General features: G+C 47.6%; 7 protein-coding genes and 1 non-coding gene across 14 annotated transcripts; 3 read left to right on the forward strand and 5 right to left on the reverse strand.

Annotated features, from left to right (window-relative positions):
* Positions 1-92: 92 nt before the first annotated feature.
* LOC132265386 (myotubularin-related protein 13) lies at positions 93-7,629 on the reverse strand. Of its 2 annotated transcripts, XM_059766018.1 has the most exons (9): positions 7,186-7,629; positions 7,042-7,127; positions 6,697-6,981; positions 6,282-6,628; positions 6,089-6,203; positions 1,584-6,013; positions 1,142-1,516; positions 869-1,076; positions 94-669 (listed from the first exon to the last, which is right to left on the reverse strand). In XM_059766018.1, exons 1-9 carry the CDS (start codon positions 7,238-7,240, stop codon positions 577-579), a joined length of 5,994 nt encoding a protein of 1,997 aa, XP_059622001.1. In that variant the 5' UTR covers positions 7,241-7,629; the 3' UTR covers positions 94-576. The 2 variants fall into 2 exon arrangements, with proteins under 2 accessions (XP_059622000.1, XP_059622001.1); XM_059766017.1 differs by having other exon boundaries at positions 93-669; positions 6,697-7,127.
* A 159-nt stretch (positions 7,630-7,788) lies between these two features.
* Positions 7,789-8,535, forward strand: LOC132265398 (large ribosomal subunit protein uL22). Its single transcript, XM_059766035.1, has 2 exons — positions 7,789-7,942; positions 8,003-8,535. The coding sequence occupies exons 1-2, from the start codon at positions 7,862-7,864 to the stop codon at positions 8,480-8,482; spliced, it is 561 nt and encodes a 186-aa protein (XP_059622018.1). The 5' UTR covers positions 7,789-7,861; the 3' UTR covers positions 8,483-8,535.
* On the reverse strand, positions 8,524-9,498 carry LOC132265395 (uncharacterized). The gene is made up of 3 exons (XM_059766031.1): positions 9,277-9,498; positions 9,105-9,210; positions 8,524-9,044 (listed from the first exon to the last, which is right to left on the reverse strand). The coding sequence occupies exons 1-3, from the start codon at positions 9,496-9,498 to the stop codon at positions 8,569-8,571; spliced, it is 804 nt and encodes a 267-aa protein (XP_059622014.1). The 3' UTR covers positions 8,524-8,568.
* Positions 9,491-11,690, forward strand: LOC132265392 (uncharacterized). Of its 3 annotated transcripts, XR_009468572.1 has the most exons (4): positions 9,491-10,326; positions 10,396-10,736; positions 11,087-11,159; positions 11,323-11,690. XR_009468572.1 is itself a non-coding variant. In XM_059766027.1 (3 exons), the coding sequence occupies exons 1-3, from the start codon at positions 9,723-9,725 to the stop codon at positions 10,594-10,596; spliced, it is 741 nt and encodes a 246-aa protein (XP_059622010.1). In that variant the 5' UTR covers positions 9,492-9,722; the 3' UTR covers positions 10,597-10,706. The 3 variants fall into 3 exon arrangements, 2 of the variants coding, with proteins under 2 accessions (XP_059622009.1, XP_059622010.1); XM_059766027.1 differs by lacking the exons at positions 11,087-11,159; positions 11,323-11,690 and having other exon boundaries at positions 9,492-10,326; positions 10,396-10,526; positions 10,591-10,706; XM_059766026.1 differs by lacking the exons at positions 11,087-11,159; positions 11,323-11,690 and having other exon boundaries at positions 10,396-11,000.
* Positions 11,691-11,792: 102 nt separating this feature from the next.
* On the reverse strand, positions 11,793-15,781 carry LOC132265389 (activin receptor type-2A). Of its 2 annotated transcripts, none has more exons than XM_059766023.1 (7): positions 15,372-15,781; positions 14,940-15,314; positions 14,539-14,870; positions 14,140-14,479; positions 13,573-13,778; positions 13,418-13,510; positions 11,793-13,350 (listed from the first exon to the last, which is right to left on the reverse strand). In XM_059766023.1, the coding sequence occupies exons 1-7, from the start codon at positions 15,439-15,441 to the stop codon at positions 13,189-13,191; spliced, it is 1,578 nt and encodes a 525-aa protein (XP_059622006.1). In that variant the 5' UTR covers positions 15,442-15,781; the 3' UTR covers positions 11,793-13,188. The 2 variants fall into 2 exon arrangements, with proteins under 2 accessions (XP_059622006.1, XP_059622005.1); XM_059766022.1 differs by having other exon boundaries at positions 14,539-14,873.
* A 159-nt stretch (positions 15,782-15,940) lies between these two features.
* LOC132264669 (DNA replication complex GINS protein PSF3) lies at positions 15,941-18,808 on the reverse strand. 3 transcript variants are annotated; one of them, XM_059764947.1, is made up of 4 exons: positions 18,381-18,808; positions 18,090-18,288; positions 17,951-18,019; positions 15,941-16,525 (listed from the first exon to the last, which is right to left on the reverse strand). In XM_059764947.1, the coding sequence occupies exons 1-4, from the start codon at positions 18,387-18,389 to the stop codon at positions 16,125-16,127; spliced, it is 678 nt and encodes a 225-aa protein (XP_059620930.1). In that variant the 5' UTR covers positions 18,390-18,808; the 3' UTR covers positions 15,941-16,124. The 3 variants fall into 3 exon arrangements, with proteins under 3 accessions (XP_059620930.1, XP_059620928.1, XP_059620929.1); XM_059764945.1 differs by lacking the exon at positions 15,941-16,525 and adding an exon at positions 16,533-17,178; XM_059764946.1 differs by lacking the exons at positions 15,941-16,525; positions 17,951-18,019; positions 18,090-18,288; positions 18,381-18,808 and adding exons at positions 16,533-17,178; positions 17,243-17,681.
* Positions 18,809-19,241: 433 nt separating this feature from the next.
* LOC132264668 (programmed cell death 6-interacting protein) lies at positions 19,242-22,428 on the forward strand. The gene is made up of 5 exons (XM_059764944.1): positions 19,242-19,476; positions 19,646-19,764; positions 19,833-21,064; positions 21,132-21,927; positions 22,113-22,428. Exons 1-5 carry the CDS (start codon positions 19,271-19,273, stop codon positions 22,235-22,237), a joined length of 2,478 nt encoding a protein of 825 aa, XP_059620927.1. The 5' UTR covers positions 19,242-19,270; the 3' UTR covers positions 22,238-22,428.
* A 44-nt stretch (positions 22,429-22,472) lies between these two features.
* On the reverse strand, positions 22,473-22,544 carry Trnap-agg (transfer RNA proline (anticodon AGG)). The gene has a single exon. It is a non-coding gene; the product is annotated as a tRNA-Pro (tRNA).
* Between the last annotated feature and the right edge of the window lie 426 nt (positions 22,545-22,970).

Raw genomic sequence — 22,970 nt, forward strand, 5'->3', positions numbered from 1 at the left:
AAAAAATTCCCCAAACACGCGGATTTTGACATATCGAGTCGCGCGCCGAAGGATTTCACACCGCCAGCGGCTGAACGACGCCGGCAGTTGCATTCGAAAGATCCGGGGACTCCGAGGATGAAAATTGCTCCTTTTTCTTCTAATATCATGATGCAAAATGCTTTATTTTTTTCCATTTTCATTTCACAGTAAACATAGGACATTTAAATAAACCTATAAATCTGGAACGAATGATATCTCAGTGTTATCATCCCCACTAAAAATCTCATTTCAAGTATTTTTAACACGTAATAGTTAAAAAAAATAAATGCAGAATAAAACTATTGAGTTGATAACAGAGAAAAAATTACAATGAAAAGTCCCTTTCTCCCCTCCTCACTGCCGTTCTGGCTGCGGAGAAAAACAGTACAGAGTGAAGTAATGTAGTAATTTAACTATGCATAATATCTCTTAAGTTTGATTTCGACACTTCCACTGATTTTCCTCCTTCCCTCACAATTTCATTGTTCCGCCCCTTCTTTTTTTTTCCTAAATATTCCTATTTAATCCTATTTACACTCCAGTGCATATTCCTCCTTATTGCAGACATGCTTGGATTTTTTCGATCCATTCCTGAGCCATATTTGCATCTAATGCATAGAAATTGTACGTTCTACGACTGGTTTTTAACTGAAAAAGGTGAAAATAGTTAAATCGTTAATGGAGCTTATCAGCAAACATATCGATTATATGGATGACAACCAATTTCAGTGATTGTAAAAGTTATTGCGCCTTTTATCGACGCTTTCGCAATGCTATTGGAACAATTCACTCACATTGCTTAACTCTTACAGGAAACACACTCTAATAAGAGATATTCAATACTCACGTCAAAGAATGCCTTCTCGTCGACCTTCTTTGTGCCCACGGCCGCCGATGCCGCCGCCTGAACGGACTGCACCTCAGCCAAGTCGATGAATCCCTTGCAGTTGGAGTCTTCCATTGCGTCATAGTAGCGCAATTGGTGCTTTATCGAGTCCAGAACGAACCATCGTTGCTTCCAGCTCTTCAGCAAAGCGCCCCTCTTGTACAAATGCCTGTACACAAGGGAAAACCGCGTTAGCACACAAGCTCAATCCCCTGAAAACCCCTTTGTTCCTACCCTTCGTGCGTTCTGTTCTCCGCCACATTGCTGCTGAACTGATCGTAAAAGTGCTGCAAGGAAGTCTGTCCGGCTGTCGCACTTGACGTGATGCTCCCATTGTCTCCCTGCGATCGCGTGAGTGTCTGCTGCACACCCTCCACCGCCTTGTACTTGGTGCAGTTCTTGGGCACAGTCTCGGCGCACTTCTCGTGATATGAGTTCCCGCAATCCATGCAGCGCAATTCCGTCCTCATGGGGCCCCACAGAAGCCCGTCGCAGTGATTGCAGTGCGACGGAGTCGTGTAGGCGTGCTTCTCAAATCGGTGGGGATGAGAGAACGTCTCCTGATGGTGGCCAGCCAAGCGTCCTCTCATCAGAATCTCAAGAGTTGACCTGCAACAGCAACCACAATTCATCGAAATATCCTTCGCAAAACACACTGCAAGAAGAAAAATCTCACCTCTTGTGCTGAAGACGTCCGTGAGACCTCACCAGGGCGCTGCTGAAGGACGCATGTCTCGTGAGTGAGTCCGAGTGTGGCAGCTCCAGCTTATCCCACACTTGCCGCCACTTCTGGGGCAGCAATCCCCTCTCCGCCTCCGCCTGCTTCAGCTCCTCCAAGAGTCTCGTGAATGCATCCGGATCCAGTTTGTCCAGACTGTCATATCCCACACTGATCACCTTCCTTTTGGGCTTCTTCCCCTCGGACGAGTCATTGTCCTCATCAATATTGTCACTGCCCACCAGTTCGGGATCGTACGGCGGCCCATGAGCAATCTCCTCGTCCACATAGAAGCCCCACAACTCCAGCATTGCCACGGAGCTCTGAGGTCTCAACACCTGACGATCGGGATCTGGCGTATAGGTGAAGTTGAAGAAGATCGGTGACTTGGCGTGCTGTCTCTCAACATAGTCAAAGACAGAGTGACCCAGTTTCTGCGTGGAAGAACTAGAATTCCTCAATCCACCCGGATAAATGCTGTCATCATCCGATCCCGTGCCCGTCTCCACAGCATGTTTGTGATGGGAATTGAGGGAGCCCCTCTTATCCTCCACCGTGGCGATGCCCAAATCAAATCTCTCCACTTCACAGTCAAACAGGAACGTGCGGAAGCGGCAAGAGACACTGTGATATGCCAAGAAGCGCAGGAAGAAGTCATTGAACTCAAAAGCCAGTGGGAATTGAGTCTGAATCTGATGAACGGCGTCCAGAAACTGCAGGAAAGTGGGAGCAAAAGGTGAGCCTGAACTGCTCTGTGGCTTCAAATTACTACGATGGCCAAAGCGATGTCCAAATGCCAGCCACTCCTTCTCAATCAGCACACGGAAGCCCTCAACTGTGCGATAATAGGGATCCAGGCAGAGTTGCGCCAGAGAGGACACTTGTGCCGTCACATCCCATCCATCCTCCAGCGCCAGAGTCACACTTGATCCCTGCATATCAATCAGATCCACCACAGCGCCGGACAGCTGTAGCAATCCCCGGATCTGCTGTAGCCAATCCGATTGCTCCAGGAGCTTGGCAAAGCTCTGATCCGGTTCCTGACTCACTGCCGATGGCAAGCACGCTCGCATGAGCTTCTTAAAGGCCAGACGTGTGTGTCTCACATCTGGATAATCCACTGGAATGAACTCGGCGTACATCTCTGAGAGCCTGGCCGATTTGCTCTGACTCTTCTCGCCCAGCATGTAAAGCGGCACTCGCTGGAAGTCGTACTGGTGATGAGATTCCCGTTCAGACAAGCCATCTGGAGTCCTCAGCTGACTCGGACCGGTCTTGAGACTTCCCCACTTGTTCACATTCTTCACCGCTCGTCCACTGAAGTTCCCAAAGCTCGATTTTGCCGTTTGAAAGACATTCGATGTGGATTTCCGTGCAATCTCCGGCGTCAGCGTGGACAGATTGTCTGTCCTCGCGCCAAAGTGATGATCCTCAGCGGCCAGAAGGAGTGAATTGATGGAGAGATTGCTGCTGGACATCATCTCCCACTGGTGATGCCTCGCGGGCGTCACTGTGTGCGGCAAGTTATCAATCACGGTGACAAAGTAGTGGTCCTGTTCCTGGAAAGCCGTGCTGTCTGTGGCGGCATTCGTTGAGCCCTGATGCGCCTTCAGCATCCCCATCACACCCTTGGCATGTGGCACAGATCCTCTCAGCAGGATGGCGCCATTCCGATGCCGCCACGTTGGCACGGGGATTCGTTGATTCTTGTAGCAGCGCGCAATGCAGCGCAGCTGATCATCGGAGATCCTGTGCGGTGAGACAAGAATGGCCGGATATGAGCGACAAAGGTTGTAACTGCAATTGACAGTGGTGATCCGATAGCCTGACATCGGATCGCTCAAGTACAGTCGTTCCCAGTCTTTCACATAGCTCCTCTCCTTGAGGCGCTCCACATCCTTCGCCGTCACTCGTGGCATCGCATCGGCATTATCATCCGAGGCATCGTCATCCTCATTATTCTCATGACCGTGATTCTCCTCAGAATCAATACCGGACAAGATGTACTTCCTCTTCGTGCCACCCTTTGGCTTGAAGCCCGCCTTCTTGGCCGTTCTCATGAGTGTCTTCTTGGCGAAGCCCTTCAGTGTGGCATTCTTCTCCTTCACTTTGTGCAACGGCGTCTGAATGTGCATTCCGTGAGAGGCGAAGGCAAATCTCCCAAACTCATGCTCCGGATGACGAATGCGGTGCAGAAGTTTGCGGAAACTCTCGATGCTCTCCACAGTCACCTCCTCGTCAAAGGCTACCTTGATGAGCTGAAATGTGCAGGAGCGCATCTGCAGTCCCTCAGGCAGATTCTGGTCAAGATGTGGCAAGTACAGGACTGAGATCCTCTTCTCCTTCGTCAGCGAAGACACTGGGAAAGCCCTCACAATACTCTGCTCACACGCCAGCTGATCACAAGGCGATCCCTTGAACACCACGCGATAGTTGGTGAGGAAGAGCGCTCCCTCAGCTGGCAAGAGTGCTGACACATTGTCCTCTCGCCCATCAGCCAACATATACACTCTCATCGGTTCAGTCATGATCTCCTCACCAGACAACAAACTCGGAGCGTGAATCTTGGCCTTCTGCACTGGCGGGATGCGCTTCGACTCCCGATAAACTGCCTCCAGCATTTCAATGTGCATGTGAACCACTCCTGGCACCATGGCGTGAAGATTCCTCAGATGATCCGCCGTCACTCCACCCTCTGTGCACACACGATCAATGAATCTGCACACCATCTTAGCCACAGCACTGCCACACTCTCCAGTGTCGCTCTCCTCGAAGCCCTCATCGCTATGCTCACTGTGACTGTGTGACTCCACAACACTATTGGACACACTTGTGTCATCCTCCACACCATGCACATCCAGCTTCTGCACCTTCCCACCCACATTCACATCAGGCGGAATGAGTAGCGACACCATTCTGTTGGCATAGTGAATCGCCTGACTGTACAGTGTTGACTCCTCGGATTTTATCAGCTCTCCCTGCTTCAGTGACTCATAACTCGGCCAGATGCGCATCTGTTCAGCAGCAATCTCCAGCGCTGATGGCTCTTGGATGCGAGATAAGCGATATTCTGGACTACTGCTAGGACTCTTCTTTCCATTCTCAGTCTTCCACGTGGCGTAGGAATTCTCACTGGCTGACGGCGATCTGGTGAGATACAGAGCTTTGATCTGTGTCTGCACATCTTGATAGAAGGCAGCCTCCCAAAACTGCTGATTCTTCCACACAGGATGATCCTGGATGCATGTGTAGGAGAACTGAATGACTCCCGTGCAGAGTTTCCGACAGAACACCGTTGACAGTGGCAGGAGAGCCGCTGCCACACCATGCTCATCCATTACAGTGTCATCCTGAAGGGCTCTGTTCATCAGCTTCACCACCAAATCAAATTGCTGATGCTCCAGCATCGCCTTGTTGCCCTGCACGGTCTTGGCCAGCTCTCGGCACAGTGTCAACCGGGCATCTCTCTGCTTCAGTGTTCTCAGAACAGCCGGAAAGCTCTTTCTTGCCTCGGCAATCTTGTTCTCAAAGATACAGTTGACGCAAGACTTGAGAACTTCCAGCCTTCGGGCGGTGTTGTTCACCACTGGTCTCCCATCGGAGATGCTCTGCAAGTGCGGCCCCATCGGGACAATCCGCGGAGACATTCGCGGTGTATGAAAGCGCGATTGCAGATCATTTTTCGCCATGCCTTCCTGAATGATGGTCGTGACCTGCTGCGAATTGATTTGTGGCATTGGGGGCTGATGTATCCGGGCGAAGGCCCCCTCTGGCGGCTTCAGCACCTTCTGCGTGTACGTCTGCGGGTTGGGATTCTCATTCGTGTACAGCACTTGCGCCAGCTCCTGGATATTCGTCAAAACGTGCGAGGCATTCTGCAGTTCGGATCTCTGCAGGTCGCTCATTGAGCTGTACAGTTCATCCCACGCGTCACACGGTCGCCACGGGGGTCCTCTCTCGTACACGAACCCCGTAAAGAACATGCTGTCCAGCACACGCGAGAGAAAGTCACACTCAATGAGGTCTCGCGCCCCGAGGAAGCCCGCCTTGTGGAATGTGATCACTGGCCTCGGGTGGATGCGGATGATGGTGAGACAGGAGCGGTAGCCTTGCAGGAGTTGGGCGAACATACGCATGAAGACAGCGCGAATCTCCTTGTCTCGCATCTGTCGATTCACCTTCACATCGCGGCAGTGGAGCTCCCCGTTCACTGTGGCCGGGTGGGCGCTGAAGGCCAGATCGGCCGTTTGCAGTTCCGGCTGGAGGACGAGCGTGAGCGCCTGCTGGGTGGTCTCCCACAGTTGGTTCGGCAACTTCGACACGGGCGGCACGAGAGATTCGGGTATGTGAATGGAACCACCATCGATGTCGGCAATAATAACATCAAGCTATAAATAGACCATTAAAACATTGTTACTCCACTGCGCGACTCTCTCCATGTCGATACACTCAAGATCACTTACCAAATCTGTGATCTCACTCTGCAATGAACTATGAACTCCCATTATAAACGGCGTTGGCGTTGATAACACTTCGATAAGAGATGCGGGCAGAATTGGAATGTAAACGTGACTGTATCTGAAAGGCCAATATACATCCAATTAATAATTGTGCTCATCTGCGCACTAGACAGCGTTGAGATGGTGGAATCCTCACCGGAATGGATACATGAGAGCCGTGAGTGCACGACAGCTGTCCGTCAGCCGCGAGTAGCTCTTGGAGTGGAATAGGATCTTGTGTTCCGTCATCATGGCGCAGAACAGCAGAAGCACATTCTTAATACCCAACTGTGTAAACAGGAAGTCCACCGAAGTGCCCGTGACTGGGAGGGTGGTGTACAGAGGCGGCTGCAGAGCTTGCTTGTCCCCCGCCCCGATCGAGAAGCGCACTTGCGGCCCACCCGGAGGAGGCACCTGGATGCAGCCGAGAATATTCCCAATCAGGGTCTCAAGAGGGAAGCCCAAACTCTCGATGTACACCGTGTAGATCGTTCCCAGGCAATTCTGCAAAGACATTTCAGAACGGAGGACCCTAAGATTGTGGATTTCTTCTGGCAAAGCGACCGTCTTACCCTGAAAGTCTCCGTGTAGTCCAGGCGCGATACCAGGACCAGACACTTCGGTGCGTACATAATACTATGATGAGTGACTGTTGTCACAGCCGGAATGAGGGCTCTCCCGGGTGTCAATGTCTCCTCCTCCTCGTCGATTGGCTTGTTTGGCGTGATCGAGATTGTCTCGTTGAAACAGAGGCAAGCACAGTAGTGGCGATTGGCGTCGATATCCGTGAGCACGGACACGAAGAATCGGGGCTCTTGGCGCTCCGTGGAAAGGGCCCATCCCAGCGGCTGGCAAAACTGCAAAAGACACACACTCACACTCTCCTCCGCAGAGCTGCGTCCTGACTCTCCACTTACCCACTCAATTCCCTCGATGAAGGGGGTGTCGTGCCAGTCACTTTCCGGGAATCTCTGCAGAATCTTTCCACTTCGCGTGCCACTTCCTGCAAGACAACGCAATTACCATAGCCATTGTGACGGCCTTTTCAAGCACACACTCACTCTCTTTCTCGTGGTCGTAGCCCACAATCACAAAGTAGTCCGCCAGACGGGACATGATTCCGGGGATTCCTCACAAATTGTTTACAACACTCATTTTCCTCGACCCACTAAAACTACCTCTTCCGTGGCCTGTAGAGCGGCACTCCGGTCACTTTGGGAGTCAGCCACTTGACTTTCAGGGGGAGAATTAACTACTGAGGGAGAAAACTACGGAGAGAGGCCACAAAGGGCTGCTGCTGTCCAGAGAAACTGACAGGTCCCACCCACAGCGGCCAGAGGAAATCAATCCCACTACCAATTCACTCTTCTGTTGAGTGTCCGTGGACAATTTCGAAAAGATTACCGCAAATTACCTCAAGAATGCGAATATTTAGCAATTTTTCACTCGCGCACAGGCAAATTAAGGCCAAAACTAATTGAGGGTTCGGAAAAAAGCGGCGAAATCGACGAAGATCACCAAAAGATTTGTGTAAAAGCAGATTCCTTATCGGAAATTTCCTCCGCCGAAGCGGATTTGTCCAAACTGCAGGAATTTCCCTGCAATCTGCAGGGTTTGCCGGCAAATTTCCCCGTCAGATTTATGAGTTGTCAAAATTTCCTGCCGCCATCTTTCTTTTGCCTTTCGCACAACGTGGTTTGCCTCTCGTGCCGAAAGAAAATATAGTTTTTAGGTGAAATGGGACGTTACGCTCGCGAACCAGACAACGCAACCAAGTCTTGCAAGTCCCGTGGGTCACACCTGCGTGTGCACTTCAAGGTGAGTGCACGGAAATAGTGTGAAAATCCAAAACAAATACCTGACGGCTGAGTGTTTCAGAATACCCACGAAGCGGCCAATGCGATCAAGCATATGCCTCTGAGGCGCGCTCAGCGCTTCCTGAAGAACGTGATGGACAAGAAGGAGTGCGTGCCTTTCAGGCGTTTCAACGGGGGCGTGGGCCGCTGCGCTCAGGCCAAGCAGTGGAAGACAACGCAGGGACGCTGGCCCAAGAAGTCCGCCGAGTTCCTGCTTCAGCTGCTGCGCAACGCTGAGTCGAATGCCGACTACAAGGGATTGGACGTGGACAGGCTGGTGATTGACCACATCCAGGTGAACCGTGCTCCCTGCCTCAGGCGTCGCACGTACAGAGCCCACGGTCGCATCAACCCCTACATGTCCTCTCCGTGCCACATCGAGGTGATCCTCACGGAGAAGGAGGAGGTTGTGGCCAAGGCGACAGACGAGGAGCCGACGAAGAAGAAGCTGTCCAAGAAGAAGCTCCAGCGGCAGAAGGAGAAGATGATGAGGAGTGAATAGGACTCCCAATGAAGATTTGGGACTCAATAAAACACATTCACTTACAATCTGCATGCCATGCCTTCTTTACTGTACAATTGTGGGAGTTAACTTTGACTTCTCCTCCGCTTGTGATGCTTATGTTTGCTCCTTTTGTGCTTGTGATGCTTCCGAGAGTCCTCGTTCTGGTGCAAGAAACTCTTCCAGGCGTCCGTTTGTGTGTTGATTAGTTTCCGAATGGTTTCAGAGTATGACAATGGAGGCTCCTTTGTAGTTCTGTGCTTCATCCGACGCCTCTTCAACTGCCTCTCCATGTCCACGACGTCGGCAAAAGTCATGGATTTGCTGGAGGATTCCTCTGGCATCTTCAGAGGGTAGGATTTTTCCTGTTCCGGCGGATTCTTCAGCTTCTCCGCTGCATATTCATACAGAACCAGTTTTTCCTCTCTGCTGAAGTCAAAGAGAATGTCTTCATTGCTTTCTGGCAGCTTGCGAGTATTCAGATCCTGTACAGGAAGCATAAGAAGCATTTCCGGATTGGCCTTCTTTGCATCTTCAATGATTTTGGCCTGGAGTTCCTTGTCTGCAAAGGAATATTTCATTAATAATAATAATACTATCACAGGATCTAATAACAACTTACCTATAGACAGAGACGGGATTCTTCCCTTATAGAATTCCTGGTAATCCTCAGAAAATTGGACATCCGCCTTTTTTGGTTTCTGTTTACATTTCTCTTGTTTCTCATACTGTAAGTAATGTAAACAATCACATTGAAGTTTACTGATTTATAGACAAACTAAAAGGACACTTACATTCTTCAATACTGTTTCTCGGTCCCAGTTTAATTTCTCGAGGATTCCATCGATTTTCTGATTGATATCATCAGTAAAATCGTCAAATTCCTTCAAAATTCTTAATCGCTCTTCCCTGTTTATTGCATTTGTCGCCATGTTGGCGCCACCAAGCGACTGGGAATCAAAACACTTCCATTTCGACTCTTCGACAGCGCGGAAAAAAGTTTCCGGAGCACGCATCTGGCAACACACAGGGAGATTTCATCACTTTGCGAGCTCATTGTCTGGGGTGAAAGTGCGACAAAAAACTGGGAAAATCAGTGTGAAAAACGCTAAGAACTGTTGAAAATCCATGCGAAAGTGTTTAGTGTGTCTGAAGTAAGTAAGTCAGCCCGAAAATCGCTGGTTGAACACATTAAATTGCCTTTCTTTTTCCAACACAACCAACTGCGAAATACGCAATAATGGAGCGTCGCCGTGGAGGCAGTTTTGCAAAAAGTGACGATAGTCTGGACAATACGTCCGAGAATGAGAGCAATTATGACTCCCAGCAGGATACGGAGTCCAACGATGATGAGGAGTACACGCCAAGTGTGCGGACGAGGCGAACGTGTGCCAAACGTTTGGCCTCGTCGTCGGAGAAAGAAAATGGCGTCCGGATGTGTCGAGAGTCTCCGGGAAGAGCGGGCAAAGTGGGTGGGAAGATAAATCGCATGCCAACCAGGCGACCGGACCCAAATGTATTCAACAGAAACGCGCTGATGGCGCGAGAGAACAGGCGGAAGAAGAAGGAGCTGATGGAGCAGCTGGAGAGAGAGGTTTTCGAGCTGCGCGAGAAGTCGAAGAAGCTGCACAAGAGCCTCTTCAAGCAGAGCGCCACCATCAAGAGCCTGAAGCAGGAGAACAAGTATTTGCAGAGTGTGATTGGGAATCAGACGGAGATTGTGAAGCTGCTGAAGACACTGAACACTGGTCGTACGCAGATTTCCTCGTCGCTGGGCCGACAGACGCCGCAGAGGGGCTTTCCATCACCGGACAGCAGCACATTCATCGTGGAGCCCGACGACGGTACGACGCCGCACGGAGATCCATTCCTCTGGGAGTCCCTTATTACACGTGATCCCTTTATGTTCACAGATAGCGGGGACGATTGCCTCCAAACGCAACTGTCGCCGTGTATCAAGACGGAGGAGTGGGATGAGATGTATCCACTCTGTTTCGACCAGATTCCCGACCTCCAGCCCACCGACAGTGAGCCAACACACAGAGTCAGTATCAATTCTGAACATAATTACGTCAATCACCATCCTGATCACGAAAATGCTGGTGTAGACATAGGGAAGGCCGGCGTGTGTCTCCACGTGGCCAGCGGAAAGGTCTCTCTGGAGTTCTGCGCATCCTGCCACATGAAGGCCGCCAATTCGTGGTTCGAGGACTAAAAGCATCACAGGCCAGCGTCTTTTGTGAAGATGAAAAATGTCTGTATCATTTCTACCTAACATACTTTATGCTAGAGCCCTTTGAGATTTGTGGGGAATTCTTATTGCTATTGAAGAAGACAACACCAATTAACAAGTAGATATACTTAGGGGGAGAGATGAAATTAGATTAACCATGATTTTGTACAACTTTCTGTTATCGATTGAATTCTTTCCTTTCCAATATTGGAGATATTTGAGAGAGTGAGAAAAGAACGTGAAGAATGTGAATTTAAGGGGAGTCCAATAGAATTTAATACGCTAGTTTCTTTATCAGTTGACAAGATAACAACAAACATGTGTGACTTCCAAAGGCCCTCTCACTACTGTATTGTGTGTCTCCGTTGCAGGACATCACATTGGATTGCTGCACAAAGGCAGAAGCCCACAAAAGAGGCATTTAGATCGCGATTTATCGCTGAGGTGGGACAATGTGAAAACAAATGAGCGATTCTCAGCACTTTTCGCACTGTGTGTCACGCAATGAAGCGTTGAAAAAAGTGTGTGACACACAAGTGTGTGAAAAGACGCTGAGAGCCTAGAAGAAGACATGGCAAAAACTGCTAATGTGCATTTATGATTCCAGCAAAAAGACCAGCCAAGTTGGGGGCGAGAAGGTATCTCAGCTTCGGAAGTTGTGTGTGTGTAACTCTGTGGCGCTGTATCGTTCCGAGTTGTGACTTGTTTTGGGGGGTTGTTTGAGCATTTTATTCTCATCTTTCTCACAAGTTCTTTCAGACAGCAAAGAATCTCTCTCGAGGATGTCTCGGCGTGAGAGGCGTCGCCCTTTGGAAGTCACAATAAAAATGGTAGGTGTTTGTATTTTCCAATTTAAATTCTATTGCCCAAAAAGGACTCCGAATATGAATTTTAAACCTTAGTGATGGAAAGAAGAATCGAATTTGAGAACGTTAGGATGAAGAGTATTTTGTTGTGAAAGTGAAAACGAGAGTATAAACATTCGCACTAGTGTTTTTTTTTCTTTTGTATGCCAACAATTATATAAATAAATTATTCTCCTCGACATGCAAATGAAAAGCTGTGTTTCCTTCTCTGTTGTATATATATATGGTTTATTTTCCTACAAATATTGTATTTACATAAAACATTTTCAAATAAAGGAGAAAACGTACACATTGAGGATTGATAAGGATTTGATGTGTGTCTGAAATGATCCTGAATCAAGTGAATTAAGGAAAGTCCTAACCATTTCTAAGGTAAGTTATGAATTACAATTCATGTGCTTTCGCTTTTCCTAATGTGGAAAAAATGATAATGTCGAATAAAGTACGGAAAACTTAACTAAACTCGAGACGAAACTCTTGATATGTTACTTGGAAGAAGAATGAATTGAATGTGGATAAAACTACGTAAAATGTATAATTTCCATCTAGCACCATTCGGATCTCCCTTCGCTCAGCTCAAACTACACTTAAGTTCAACGTTAGATTTGAGGGGAGGGACTGACAATCTCGGGATTTCGGGGGAAACATCTACTATTTTTCACACAATTCGTCTATTGGCGGGAGACTCTACAGTCTGTTAATATCCATCAAAACCATGGAATTGTACATTGTTAGTAAGATTTTGTGAATCTGGATTTTCTATTATTTCTTTTTTCTTTTAGTTCTATTGCGTGGCAGTGAATTTATATTTTCATTTTGTCTTTCTAAATAAAATATAAAGATCAGTGTTTAACCACATTTATCTCTTCTTCTCTGCATAATTTCTTTAATTTCTATTTACAATACACATTAGGTATAGTTTTTTTTTATAATTCTTTCTTTTTGTCTCTTGGGTATATTGTTGCTTTTTCCACACACACACTCTCTCTCTCTTTCTCTCTTTTGGCACATGACAAAAATCTCGGAGAAATAAAAATAGAGTCAATATCTTAACATGTTTTCCAAAAATATGTTCTGCATTGGTTGTATTGTAGAGATACAATGATAAACCTCAAAACTCTTAAAATATTTCTTAAATTAAAGTATTATGTATATATTTTATATCCTTGTTAATTCGTTAATCATTTTAATTACTCTCCATTCATTTTCGTCATCTCTACTAAACTCCCACATCGCATTTCTGAGAGTTGATTTCGGGGTCAATTTCATGACGGAAAAAAACATACGCGAAATCTTACGTGTATTAAAAAAAAAACTCCTGCAACTTTTCTGCTTAAGTAGAGTCTTACAATCTACCAACATTCACTTTGTGGGGTTAAAATATTATTATCCGTAATTACTTTCTCGTCTCTATCTAGCTCTTATCATCTCCTCATCTCTCATGTGCTCTCTTCTAAATTCAACAATCTCCCTCATCACTTGCACAGACGGAGGATGAAGAAAATGTGAGTATTTGCCATCCCTCCATCCACTCACATCACACCATTCCGGGCTTCTCGGGCGCCGAAGGAGTCTCTGCGGCAAGATTTAGTCCCTCTCTAGTCTTTTCATACATTGTCCGCTGGATCGGTGTTGCTCTCGATGAGCAATTGAGTCGTTTGGTATCTCGTATGCTGAGACACGCGCTCCATCACGCACGAAGACGACAATCTTGCCTCGGCATCGTGATCCCAGCACTCCTCCATCGTATCGCTCATTGCACTCAGTCCCTGAAAGCCACAAAAAAAATCCGCGTTAGAACCTCAAACCAAAGGTCTCAACTCGTCACATCCTTACGGGATGAGTTCTCCACTGATTGGAAATCCGTGGTCTCAGCTTCTTCATGACAACATTGTCTTGCATTTCATCCAGCGTCGGATGCGATCCAAGCTGAAAGGCAGAAAAGGGTTAATCTCTGAAGCCACATGCGCACAGATTCACTGAGATCTCACCTCAGTCTCAAAGGGCAGCGTGTATTCTGGCACTGGCCCACCGTGTGCTGAGCATCTGGACACCAGCTCCCACAGCACCAGCCCGCAAGCATACACATCGATGCGGAGGAAGGCGTCGCGCGTGAAGTTGATCGCTCCCTCCAGCACTTCAGGGGCCATGTATCGTCGCGTCCCCACTTGACCGTGTGTATCACCACATGGTTTTCCTGCGGACACAAAAACAAGGGATTTAATAAAGAATGCCCAGTTTATCTCCCACTCTTTGCGTTCGTAAAACGATGAAAGCGCGACAGCAGAAAGCGTGTGAAGCAGAATAAGAGTTTACATAACGCCACTATCATGGGTTGTAATCATATTGACGTCATTAAATTCAAGAAATAGACAGATTACTGGCTCATTTTCATGAGATTTGGCCTTATGCGAGTGACAGAGAGTTGATAGAAGACCCTAATAGCGTGCCCTCCAGCAGATTAGCAAGGACTTAGCGAGACAAGCTGTTGCAACACTCCAGGTCACGTGCAATGTGGATGATCTCGTGATTAAGAGTCTCTAATATATGTCTCTCACCTGGTTGGAAGATGAGTGCCAGGCCAAAGTCTGCAATGCAAGCCGTCAAGTCCTGCTTCAGCAAGACATTCTTGCTCTTGAAGTCCCGATGAGCAATGGCCGGCTTCAGCTGTTCGCCCTTCGTGGCGGGAATCTCTTCGTGTAAATGCATCAATCCGCGAGCCATGCTCTCGGCAATCTTGCACAATTCCGCCCATGTCACTGTGTACGCCTTCAAATAGTCGCACAGCGAACCGCGATTGTGATAGACTGTGATGAGCCAGAAAGACGATAGAGAGTTCTCGATGTGCTTCTCAACGCCAATAAATTCCAGAATGTTGGGATGTCGCATCCGAGGAAGCTGGAGAAACGGAGGAAAAGTCGTAGAAAGAGAAGATGGAAAGGGGTTTTTTAGCGTACCTTGAAGATCTCCTGCTCTGTTTGCCAGGATTGCTTGTCTTGCTGCGGGAATATCTTCACTGCCACCTCGTCGGGCTTCATCTGTGCTCGCCATACGGCCCCGAAACGCCCACGAGCCTTTATCTCGATCAGTTGGATGGGACGCAGGGCGAGGCATGGCGATGAGCTGGTCACTTCAGGCTCAATTGTGGGCACTTCATTGAAGTGCGCCTGCTTAGTGCGCTTCCTGAGATAGTAATAGCCCAGACTCGCCAGTCCTGTGATGACCAGAAATGCCACCAGGAGAGTGCAAATGATGTAGACATTGTCCGTCTCTTCCTGATGCTGAGGATCTGCTGCAAGAGGTACAAAGGGAATTCATTAGGGATGAGAATTACCAAGTCAGCTGGTGGACTCCTTACAGTCTTCGTGATCGGTGGGCTTCGTGGCCTGCGGAAGCCACTTCTGCTCGTGATTGCAGAAGTCTCCCTGACAGCAGCAGAAGTTCATGTTGTTCTTGGGCTCGTACGAGTAGTCGATGCACTCTGTCTGGTTGCAGGCGGCATTTTGGGTGAAGCAGCCCTTCATCTGCACAGTGACGTTGAGTTTGCCGGTGGTCTCGTTCAGTACCTGCTGCCAGACAACATAGCAGTGGTTCTGCTTGTCTGCGTCCACCTCCTCGCAGACTTTCTTTGTTGTCTCGCAATCTCCATGCTCCCGGCAAATGTGTATATCATAGAGCTCGCACTCCAGCTGCTTGCTCACCACCACGGAGCCCGATATGCAACAGATGAATCCTACAAAGAGCCACAACTGCAATTCTTGCCCACTCCCAAACACTCTTCCTGATTTACCCAGAATTATTGCGATGGAAGAGCAGAGCTGCAGGCTCTGCATTTTGCCCTCGCGCCTCTCGCGGGCCATTCTGGCCGAGTGTCTCTCACAGTGGGAAGATCAACAACTATCACGAAGGGTGAAGTGATTATCGCAAGCAAATAAACGAGAATTATCGCTATTTCTTTGAGCCATTGAAGATTGTCTCTTGCACACACACACACTTTCAGACAAACACCCCTCTCACTCTCCACCCACTCACTTTGGCACTGATTTTACTACACGGAAAGACAGTGTGGCGTATCTGCTATTCAACTAATTCACTCCGAAAGCCCAGAAAGGTGGATAGTTTATATAATTTGATAAAATACAATTCAGTTCTCTGGCTCCGCAATGAAAATCGCCATTTTGGTTGTCAATGAGCGTCATCGACTGGAGTTGCCCGATGACCTCCGGACATCTGATCGACAATTCTGACATCGAAGGTCGATTTTCGCCAGATTTAAAAATCCAAGGACGTCAACAGCCATTCTTTTCGCAGGAATAAAAAAAACTGCCAAGTAAAATTAATTGATAGAAAAACGAAATGTATTTTTACAATTTATACATAAAGAATATTTCTCGTGTCACCTGCGACGCAAGGTCTCTGTCAAAATACCCACTGTCGTGCACTAAAGTCTGCTTTGGGGAACATATCAAAATGTTGGACCATTCAGTTTTCTCAATTTCTTTGTGGAGTTTCTGCTGCTAGATATGATTATCCGGAGACTATCTTATGTATTGCCTGAGGACTTGAAGATTCCTGCAATTCTCTGTGTCAGAGGCTCAGTTGGGGACTCAGAGTCGCTGCAGGAAATCCCATTCCCATTGCAAATGTCCTGGGAGTCTTTCTTAGTGAACGATTGCATCATGTCATCATCATCCTCGAGCAGGAGACTCGAGTAGGAGTGCGTTGTACTGTCGCTGTAGCTGTTTCCACTGCGAATATTTCCAATATCGTCATCTCTCTCATCGCCGTCCTCATTGGAGTCATTGCTGGACGGAAAGTCAGCCTCTCCTGAGCTACTGGCCTCAGTGGCATCGCTGAAATTGCTGTCGCTCTTGCTGAGAGCCACCTCAAAGTCCTCCACATTGGAGTTCTCGTCGGTCTCACTCTCCTGCTGCTCAGCCAGATCTGTAAAGTGAAAAGAAAAGATCAGGGAATTTCCCTCCACCTGAAATCCTCTGGAACATAATTGAGAAGTCTCTTTGCTTTTGTGAATTTTATTAATTGATCCCTTTTTTACAATTTTAGAATATCATCAACTTCCATTTGCGATCGTTTCCGCTTCCCATTTCTAATCCTGGACTCTGTAGCATCTCTCGTGAGCCAATTGTGATAGGCTGAGAATGTTTCACATCCGCTACTGTACAATTTCTCCTCTGAACAATCAAAATGACTGTCTCTTTTGCTCTTCACGTCCGCACAGTTGCACATGTCGATGATGTGCGTGAGTCTCTGTCGCAGAGTGTTCAGCAGCATGTTCTCGATCGTGTTGTGATCATCGAACTTGGACACGTGGAGGCCGAACTCGTAGAAATACTTGCAGAGCTTCCCTAAATCCACAGAATTCGCCCCAGCTTCGCAAATTGACTTGTTCAAGGATCTGTACAATTCAGGCACGTTGATCTTCACGTAGTAGTTGTGAAGATCATCAGCATCGTTCAGCATCCAGAAAGCCAACTCTTGCTCGCCTTCCGATTGTTCTAGCGTCACAGAACTGTCCGTAGTGGTTTGCGCACCAGATCCCGAAAGGGACACGTCAAAGGGAGCCAAACTGAGATCGCCTGAAAGATAATTTCTGGGTATATTGAATGAATTCACACGCGGAAAGAGACGCTCTTTGTTTACCATTTTCACTCGTCAATGTTACGTGAGTTCTTCGCTCCAGATTTGTGAGAACCTGGGTTTTTTGATAAGGCACCTTCTCCTCTGTGGCCATTATGTCAATTAAACTATAGTAATTAGGCACATAACTCCTATTTTTCGCGTAAATATTCATTTTTGTTCACACCATAAATCAAAACACAAATGACAACCACTTTTTGTGCGGCTTTCGACATTCTTCCCCTCTTCCGGAAAGAATTTTAATGATTTCGAAAAGGGAATTGCACTCAGAAAAATCAGCATGGAAATGATTTCAAAATAATATTAACGGTTTCAAAATTTTGATCACAGCAGGAAATAACATAAAAAAAATTAGAAAAGCAAAAACGTAATCGATATTAACTTCTGCTTATTCTATTGAAATTCAATGAATCTAAAAGAATTTAGAAATTCTTGCTATTGCATGGTTTTTAATGATTCAGAGCTTTTCGACAACAGTTCACATAAAACTCTAAAGCTCTATAATTTCTGTGCATTTGGATGAAATGGTTAATCGTTTATCAATGGAATATACTCTGAAATGCAGTAATCGGAAACCTATTTTAGTCATCGATGACTTTTTAAAAGGACTCCCAGAAAACCTTGCTTTATTATTCAAACGCACGACAAAAGTACATTATATACCCGAATAGGTCAATTTTATTCGGAGTGTGTCACATATATTATACTTACAGCTTATCTTCTCCAAAATCAGTGGGTAGAATTCCTTCGCTGTTATGTTATTGGGCTCAAACTCGAGAACTAAAGAGAGAAAAACCTTCATGACCAGAGAGAATTTCCCAAATATTGCAGAAATATGGTAAAATCTTACTGAGTTTGCAATATTTCAGTGCCCTTCTGTAGTCATGTGTCATGACGGCGGAGAGAAATTCTGCGAAATACTCTGTTGGGGCGGAGATGCTCTCATCAGCATCCGTATACTCTGATAAATCCTCAGTGGATATTGACGGAGCCAGCGAGGAGGGTTTCAGGGACAATGTGTTGCCATTCGGCTCGTCCAGAATTGTAATCTGTGCGAAAAATTGAGAAGAAAAACAATCCAAACAAAGGATTTTTTAAGGTAAACCAACTCTATTGCGTGTGAATTTTATTATAGACTTACATGCGACATTACGATGGCTTTAATGTGGATCCCTTCTGTGAGAGTGTGTGGGTGGGTTTCTTTGGGAAATCAATATTCAAGGGTAGGTACCAGAAAGAGTGAGTAAAATTTCATGAATCTCTTCTCGAGATACCTTTGCACAATTGAATTTTGGAGGATGGGGTGATGAATAAATGGAGGGATGTTAAAAGAAATCACCACTGTGATTACAAAAACTTTACACTTTATGCAAATGTGCGGCAATTAGGACGAAAATGGCACTTTTTCACAAGTTTTCAAGTCTTTCACGAGGCACACGTTTAGCGCAAATGACGACTTCCGTGAAATTAAGTGTTTGAGCAGCACATCAAGCGACGGAAAGCTATTATCCCCACCAGGAGACCCTTGAAAACATTAGGCGTATGTCGCAACACTATTTGTTGTTTTGGTTACTGAAAATCTATGGAAATTTGTTGAATATTTACGTATATATATCCCGTGAGGGGTGGCGGCAAGCATGCGCCCTCTGTGAAGAGCCAACCGAGGATTTGTGTCTCCGCTCGGTGAATTTTGTCCGTTTCGGCGATCCGGGGAATCTTTTTTCAGAAACTGAGAAAAACCTGTGTTTCTCAAGGTTTTTCTGCTAAAATGAGATATTCTGGAGTCAAGATCTCATGATATGTTCCTTCATGAGATGAATCCTACGCACACACCGTTGTTCCAGCGCGGGACGGTTCAAAGCGCGGTCTGGTTTCGGTATTCGAATTTCCGGAATGAAGGTCGATGTGGCCGACAGTCGATCAGTGCGCTGAAGAGGAAGAGGGGCAGACTTAGCTGAATCAGACGACAAAAGTCTTAAGTTTTTCGTGGATTAAAAAGTCTTTGGGGGTCGTCAGAGCTAAGCAAGCAAAATGAGTGATTTGCTGATTGTGCCACTGAAGAAGCCATCGGAAGTGGATGTGGTGAAACCGCTGAAGAACCTTATCCAGAGCTCGTACGGCAGCAGCGACAAGGTCCCCAATTATGGGGAGGCTGTAAATGAATTTAGCAAATTGCGAAACTCTGCGATATGGAAGTTCTTCGAGAAGTACGAGAGCTCCCTGGACATTGTGTACAAGTGAGTAGTTTGCCCTTCTTTCTGGTCAATTGCCTGCGTGAGAGATTGGGAGATTCCGACGCATGACTCACACCCTACCTCTCGGAATGCTGACCGTGTGAACGCAGTGAAATACAGAGATTCGCTAGCAAAATTCGTCTGATGCGTCATTGTTTGACTCTTCCGTTAGTTACTACGATCAGCTAAGCGGCCTTGAGGCAAAGGTTCCGGTGCAGGAGCTGCAGATCCCTTTCAAATGGAAGGATGCCTTCTCCAAAGGCTCCCTGTTCGGGGGCCGCGCCAGTCTAAGTGGGTTCTTTGCCTAAGCCTTATCTCTCAACTGGTTTTACAGCCGTGATTTTTTGTCTTTATTGCAGCACTATCATCACTGGCGTATGAGAAAGTGTGCGTCTTATTCAACATCGCTGGCCTGGAGAGCGCCGTGGCAGCAGCTCAGAGCTTGGACAGCGACGAAGGACTCCGTCTGGCCACCAGGCTCTTCCAGCACAGCGCTGGAATTTTCACTCACCTCAAGGCCGCCGTGCCAGCAGCTATTCCGCAGGAACCCACACCGGATCTGTACCCGGAAGTGCTCACCATTCTGTCCAATTTGATGGTGGCGCAGGCTCAGGAGATCTTCGTGGTGAAGGCCATTCGGGACAAGATGAAGGAGCAGGTGATTGCGAAGCTGTGCTGCCAGTGTGAGGAGTTCTACGCCGAGTGCCTGCGTGGACTGCAGAAGGAGTCGGTGAAGAATCTGTGGGAGAAGGAGTGGGTGACAACGGTGGCTGGCAAGCAGGCGGGCTTTCACGCCATGACCCAGCTCTACTCCAGTCTCGCGTGTCGCGCCAGCAAGAAGGTCGGTGAGGAGATCGCCCGCCTTCAACACGCCGTGGAGCTCTTCAAGGCCGCCCAGTCGCGTTCCGGGAAATCTACAATGTTCCAGGAGTACGCCGATCGGGCGCAGCGCAATCTCGTGGAGTCGAAGAAGGACAATGACTTCATCTACAATGAAATCATTCCGGATGTGAAGACGCTCGAGGGCCCGGGAAAGGCGCAACTGGCCAAGGTGACAGCTCTGGCGGCGCCAATGGGTCAGAACTACAAGGATCTCTTCGTGGATCTCGTACCGGTGGCCCTCCACCAGGCTCTGTCTGCTTGCGAGGCGCGCAAGACGGAGATGGTGAATGCGGAGATTCAGAAGTTGCGCGAGGGTACGCAGATGCTCAACAGTGTCCTGGCCAGTCTCAATCTGCCGGCGGCCATTGAGAACACAGCCGGCGGATCGGGATTGCCGCCGTCGCTGCAGGATAAGGCAAAGGCTGTGCGCGACAACGGGGGCATTTCGCAGATCACGGGGATGTTCAAGGAGTTGCCTGAGGCTCTGACGCGCAACAAGGAGATCCTGGACGAGTGCGATCGTCTGCTGAACGACGAACGTGATTCGGATAATGCGCTCAAGAATCAATTCAAGGAGAGGTGGACCAGAACTCCGTCCGACAAGCTAACTGAGGTCTTCAGAACAAATATCGCCAAGTATCGAGACATTATCAACAAGGCAGTTCAGGCTGATGGTGTAGTGCGTGGGAAATTCGACACTCATGTGAACGTGAGTCACAGCGCTTGAGATTTGATTAATGTTTTCAATTGATAATGTGTGGTTGATGTTTTTGCAGGGCATTGAGATACTATCAAAATCCCCGGCTGAGTTGGAGAGATCTGTACCGAGCAGCGGCTCTGCTGGGGTGTCCGATAGTCCCAGTGTGCAGAAGCTTCGCTCCCTGATGGAGAGCGTGGAGACAATCAAGGCGGAAAGAGATGCCATTGAGGCTGAACTCAAGTCGGCCACTGTGAATATGAAGGAGCAATTCTTGTCGGCTCTGGCCAAGGATGGCGCAATCAATGAGCCCGCAATGTCAGTGTCGGAGATTGGAAAGACCCTGGCGCCGCTCCAGGGCCAAGTGCAGGAGAGTCTGAAGCGACAGGAGGGCATTTTGGCTGAAGTCCAGTCTGCGCACACGGTCTTCACGAGTGAATCTGGCGGAGCGAGCAACTCGCGGGATGCTCTGCTCATTCAGTTGGCGGCAGCTTATGACACCTTCATGGAATTGCAGGGGAACCTGAGGGAGGGCACAAAGTTCTACAACGAACTCACGGAGCTTCTCGTGGCATTCCAGAACAAAATCTCTGATTTCTGCTTCGCGCGCAAGACAGAGAAGGAGGAGTTGATGAAGGACTTGACTCAGCAGAGCAGCCGATCTGTTGCCCCCACGCCGGTGCTTCCTGCACATCACGCCACCACGCCGGCCGCGCCAACCAGCGCTGTGGACGGCAGCATGCCCTATCCGACGGGCGGGATGGCTAACATGCCCATGCCGTACGGCGCCTCTCCGGCAGCGCCCTATCCCACGTACATGGCACCCCCGATGCCACAGAGCTACAATCCGTACGCTCCACTTCCGTATCCTCAGAGTGAGTGATCGGGTTTTTATCTCTTTCCCACGCACATACATTCCGCTTAGTTAGCAAAGTAGTTTATGCTTGCATTGTTGTTCATTTGGCTTAGATTTCACACAGGTCAGTCACTGCCGCTTTGCTTTCATCTATCAATGCCTGTGTTTACTCGACGATGTTTGTTTATGGAACGTTTTTTGCAGCGCCGTACTATCAGGGATTCCCTCAAGGCCCTCCGCCGTCTCACTATGCAACGTATCCGGGCAGTCTGGCGCATCAGCAGCAGCAGCAGCCGGGCAGCGGCTATCCTCGCCAGCCTGGGTGGTAAAGGGCAGAGCTCATTCCTCAAAGATCATGAGAGACCTTCTGGGGCGCTGGAGATGGAATCGCATGCACCACTTCTATTACATAATGTGGAATAATATTATTTTTGAAAATAGCTACTCTCTTTCACTCTCCTGGGAGGAATAGCATTGTAACGTGCCTATGAATTATAATAAAAATGTAAATTTGTTAATATGACGTGTTTTGATGTGGAAAAAGAAGGCAAAAAAGTGTGATTTGGGCTCGTCCGGGATTTGAACCCGGGACCTCTCGCACCCTAAGCGAAAATCATACCCCTAGACCAACGAGCCCCACGATTAAATGTGAATTAAATTTCAATCACTTTCTTTAAGTGGCACACTTCATGAGACCACTTATTTTGCTTATTAGACAATGGTTTGAGTTTTTTAAGTTAATCAGTAAAAAATTAATTCCTCTGACGGCATTTTGATTATCATATGAAGGTTGAAAATTTTCCAGGTGAACACGAAATTCCGTGACTTTTCCCGACGTATTGGAATTCCGAATCCACCCAGCTGACAATCTACACTTCTGGAACTTCGCATACTGCAAATATCACAGCTTCAATCATCCTACTTATCTTTGTGCTTCTCAAACAATTATAAGTTTATTGATTCTGCAAAAGACTTAAAGTCCATGCATATTTGACCATTCTTTTAATTGTACTGCGAAATTTAAACTTCTCAATTCCAATTTGAATTTCTACTCGTAGTCTT

This window comes from Phlebotomus argentipes, unplaced genomic scaffold (assembly GCF_947086385.1).
Source record: "Phlebotomus argentipes unplaced genomic scaffold, Phlebotomus argentipes genome assembly contig_2, whole genome shotgun sequence".
NCBI classification, from domain to species: Eukaryota; Metazoa; Arthropoda; class Insecta; order Diptera; family Psychodidae; genus Phlebotomus; species Phlebotomus argentipes.

Coding starts and splice junctions, on each gene's coding strand:
- LOC132265395 (XM_059766031.1), bottom strand. CDS start 9,498: ATGCGTGCTCCGGAAACTTTTTTCCGCGCTGTCGAAGAGTCGAAATGG. Junction 9,211..9,276: donor GAGAAACAGTATTGAAGAAT/GTAAGTGTCCTT, acceptor CATTACTTACAG/TATGAGAAACAAGAGAAATG. Junction 9,045..9,104: donor AATCCCGTCTCTGTCTATAG/GTAAGTTGTTAT, acceptor ATTCCTTTGCAG/ACAAGGAACTCCAGGCCAAA.
- LOC132265392 (XM_059766026.1), top strand. CDS start 9,723: ATGGAGCGTCGCCGTGGAGGCAGTTTTGCAAAAAGTGACGATAGTCTG. Junction 10,327..10,395: donor CATCGTGGAGCCCGACGACG/GTACGACGCCGC, acceptor TTATGTTCACAG/ATAGCGGGGACGATTGCCTC.
- LOC132265386 (XM_059766017.1), bottom strand. CDS start 7,240: ATGTCCCGTCTGGCGGACTACTTTGTGATTGTGGGCTACGACCACGAG. Junction 6,629..6,696: donor ACTACACGGAGACTTTCAGG/GTAAGACGGTCG, acceptor ATGTCTTTGCAG/AATTGCCTGGGAACGATCTA. Junction 6,014..6,088: donor AGAGTGAGATCACAGATTTG/GTAAGTGATCTT, acceptor GTCTATTTATAG/CTTGATGTTATTATTGCCGA.
- LOC132265389 (XM_059766022.1), bottom strand. CDS start 15,441: ATGGCCCGCGAGAGGCGCGAGGGCAAAATGCAGAGCCTGCAGCTCTGC. Junction 15,315..15,371: donor TTCCATCGCAATAATTCTGG/GTAAATCAGGAA, acceptor GGCTCTTTGTAG/GATTCATCTGTTGCATATCG. Junction 14,480..14,538: donor CAGAGCAGGAGATCTTCAAG/GTACGCTAAAAA, acceptor CCGTTTCTCCAG/CTTCCTCGGATGCGACATCC.
- LOC132264668 (XM_059764944.1), top strand. CDS start 19,271: ATGAGTGATTTGCTGATTGTGCCACTGAAGAAGCCATCGGAAGTGGAT. Junction 19,765..19,832: donor CGGGGGCCGCGCCAGTCTAA/GTGGGTTCTTTG, acceptor TCTTTATTGCAG/CACTATCATCACTGGCGTAT. Junction 21,065..21,131: donor AATTCGACACTCATGTGAAC/GTGAGTCACAGC, acceptor ATGTTTTTGCAG/GGCATTGAGATACTATCAAA.
- LOC132264669 (XM_059764945.1), bottom strand. Junction 18,020..18,089: donor ACTGAAATATTGCAAACTCA/GTAAGATTTTAC, acceptor TTCTCTCTTTAG/TTCTCGAGTTTGAGCCCAAT. Junction 17,179..17,950: donor GATTTTGGAGAAGATAAGCT/GTAAGTATAATA, acceptor ATTATCTTTCAG/GCGATCTCAGTTTGGCTCCC.
- LOC132265398 (XM_059766035.1), top strand. CDS start 7,862: ATGGGACGTTACGCTCGCGAACCAGACAACGCAACCAAGTCTTGCAAG. Junction 7,943..8,002: donor ACCTGCGTGTGCACTTCAAG/GTGAGTGCACGG, acceptor TGAGTGTTTCAG/AATACCCACGAAGCGGCCAA.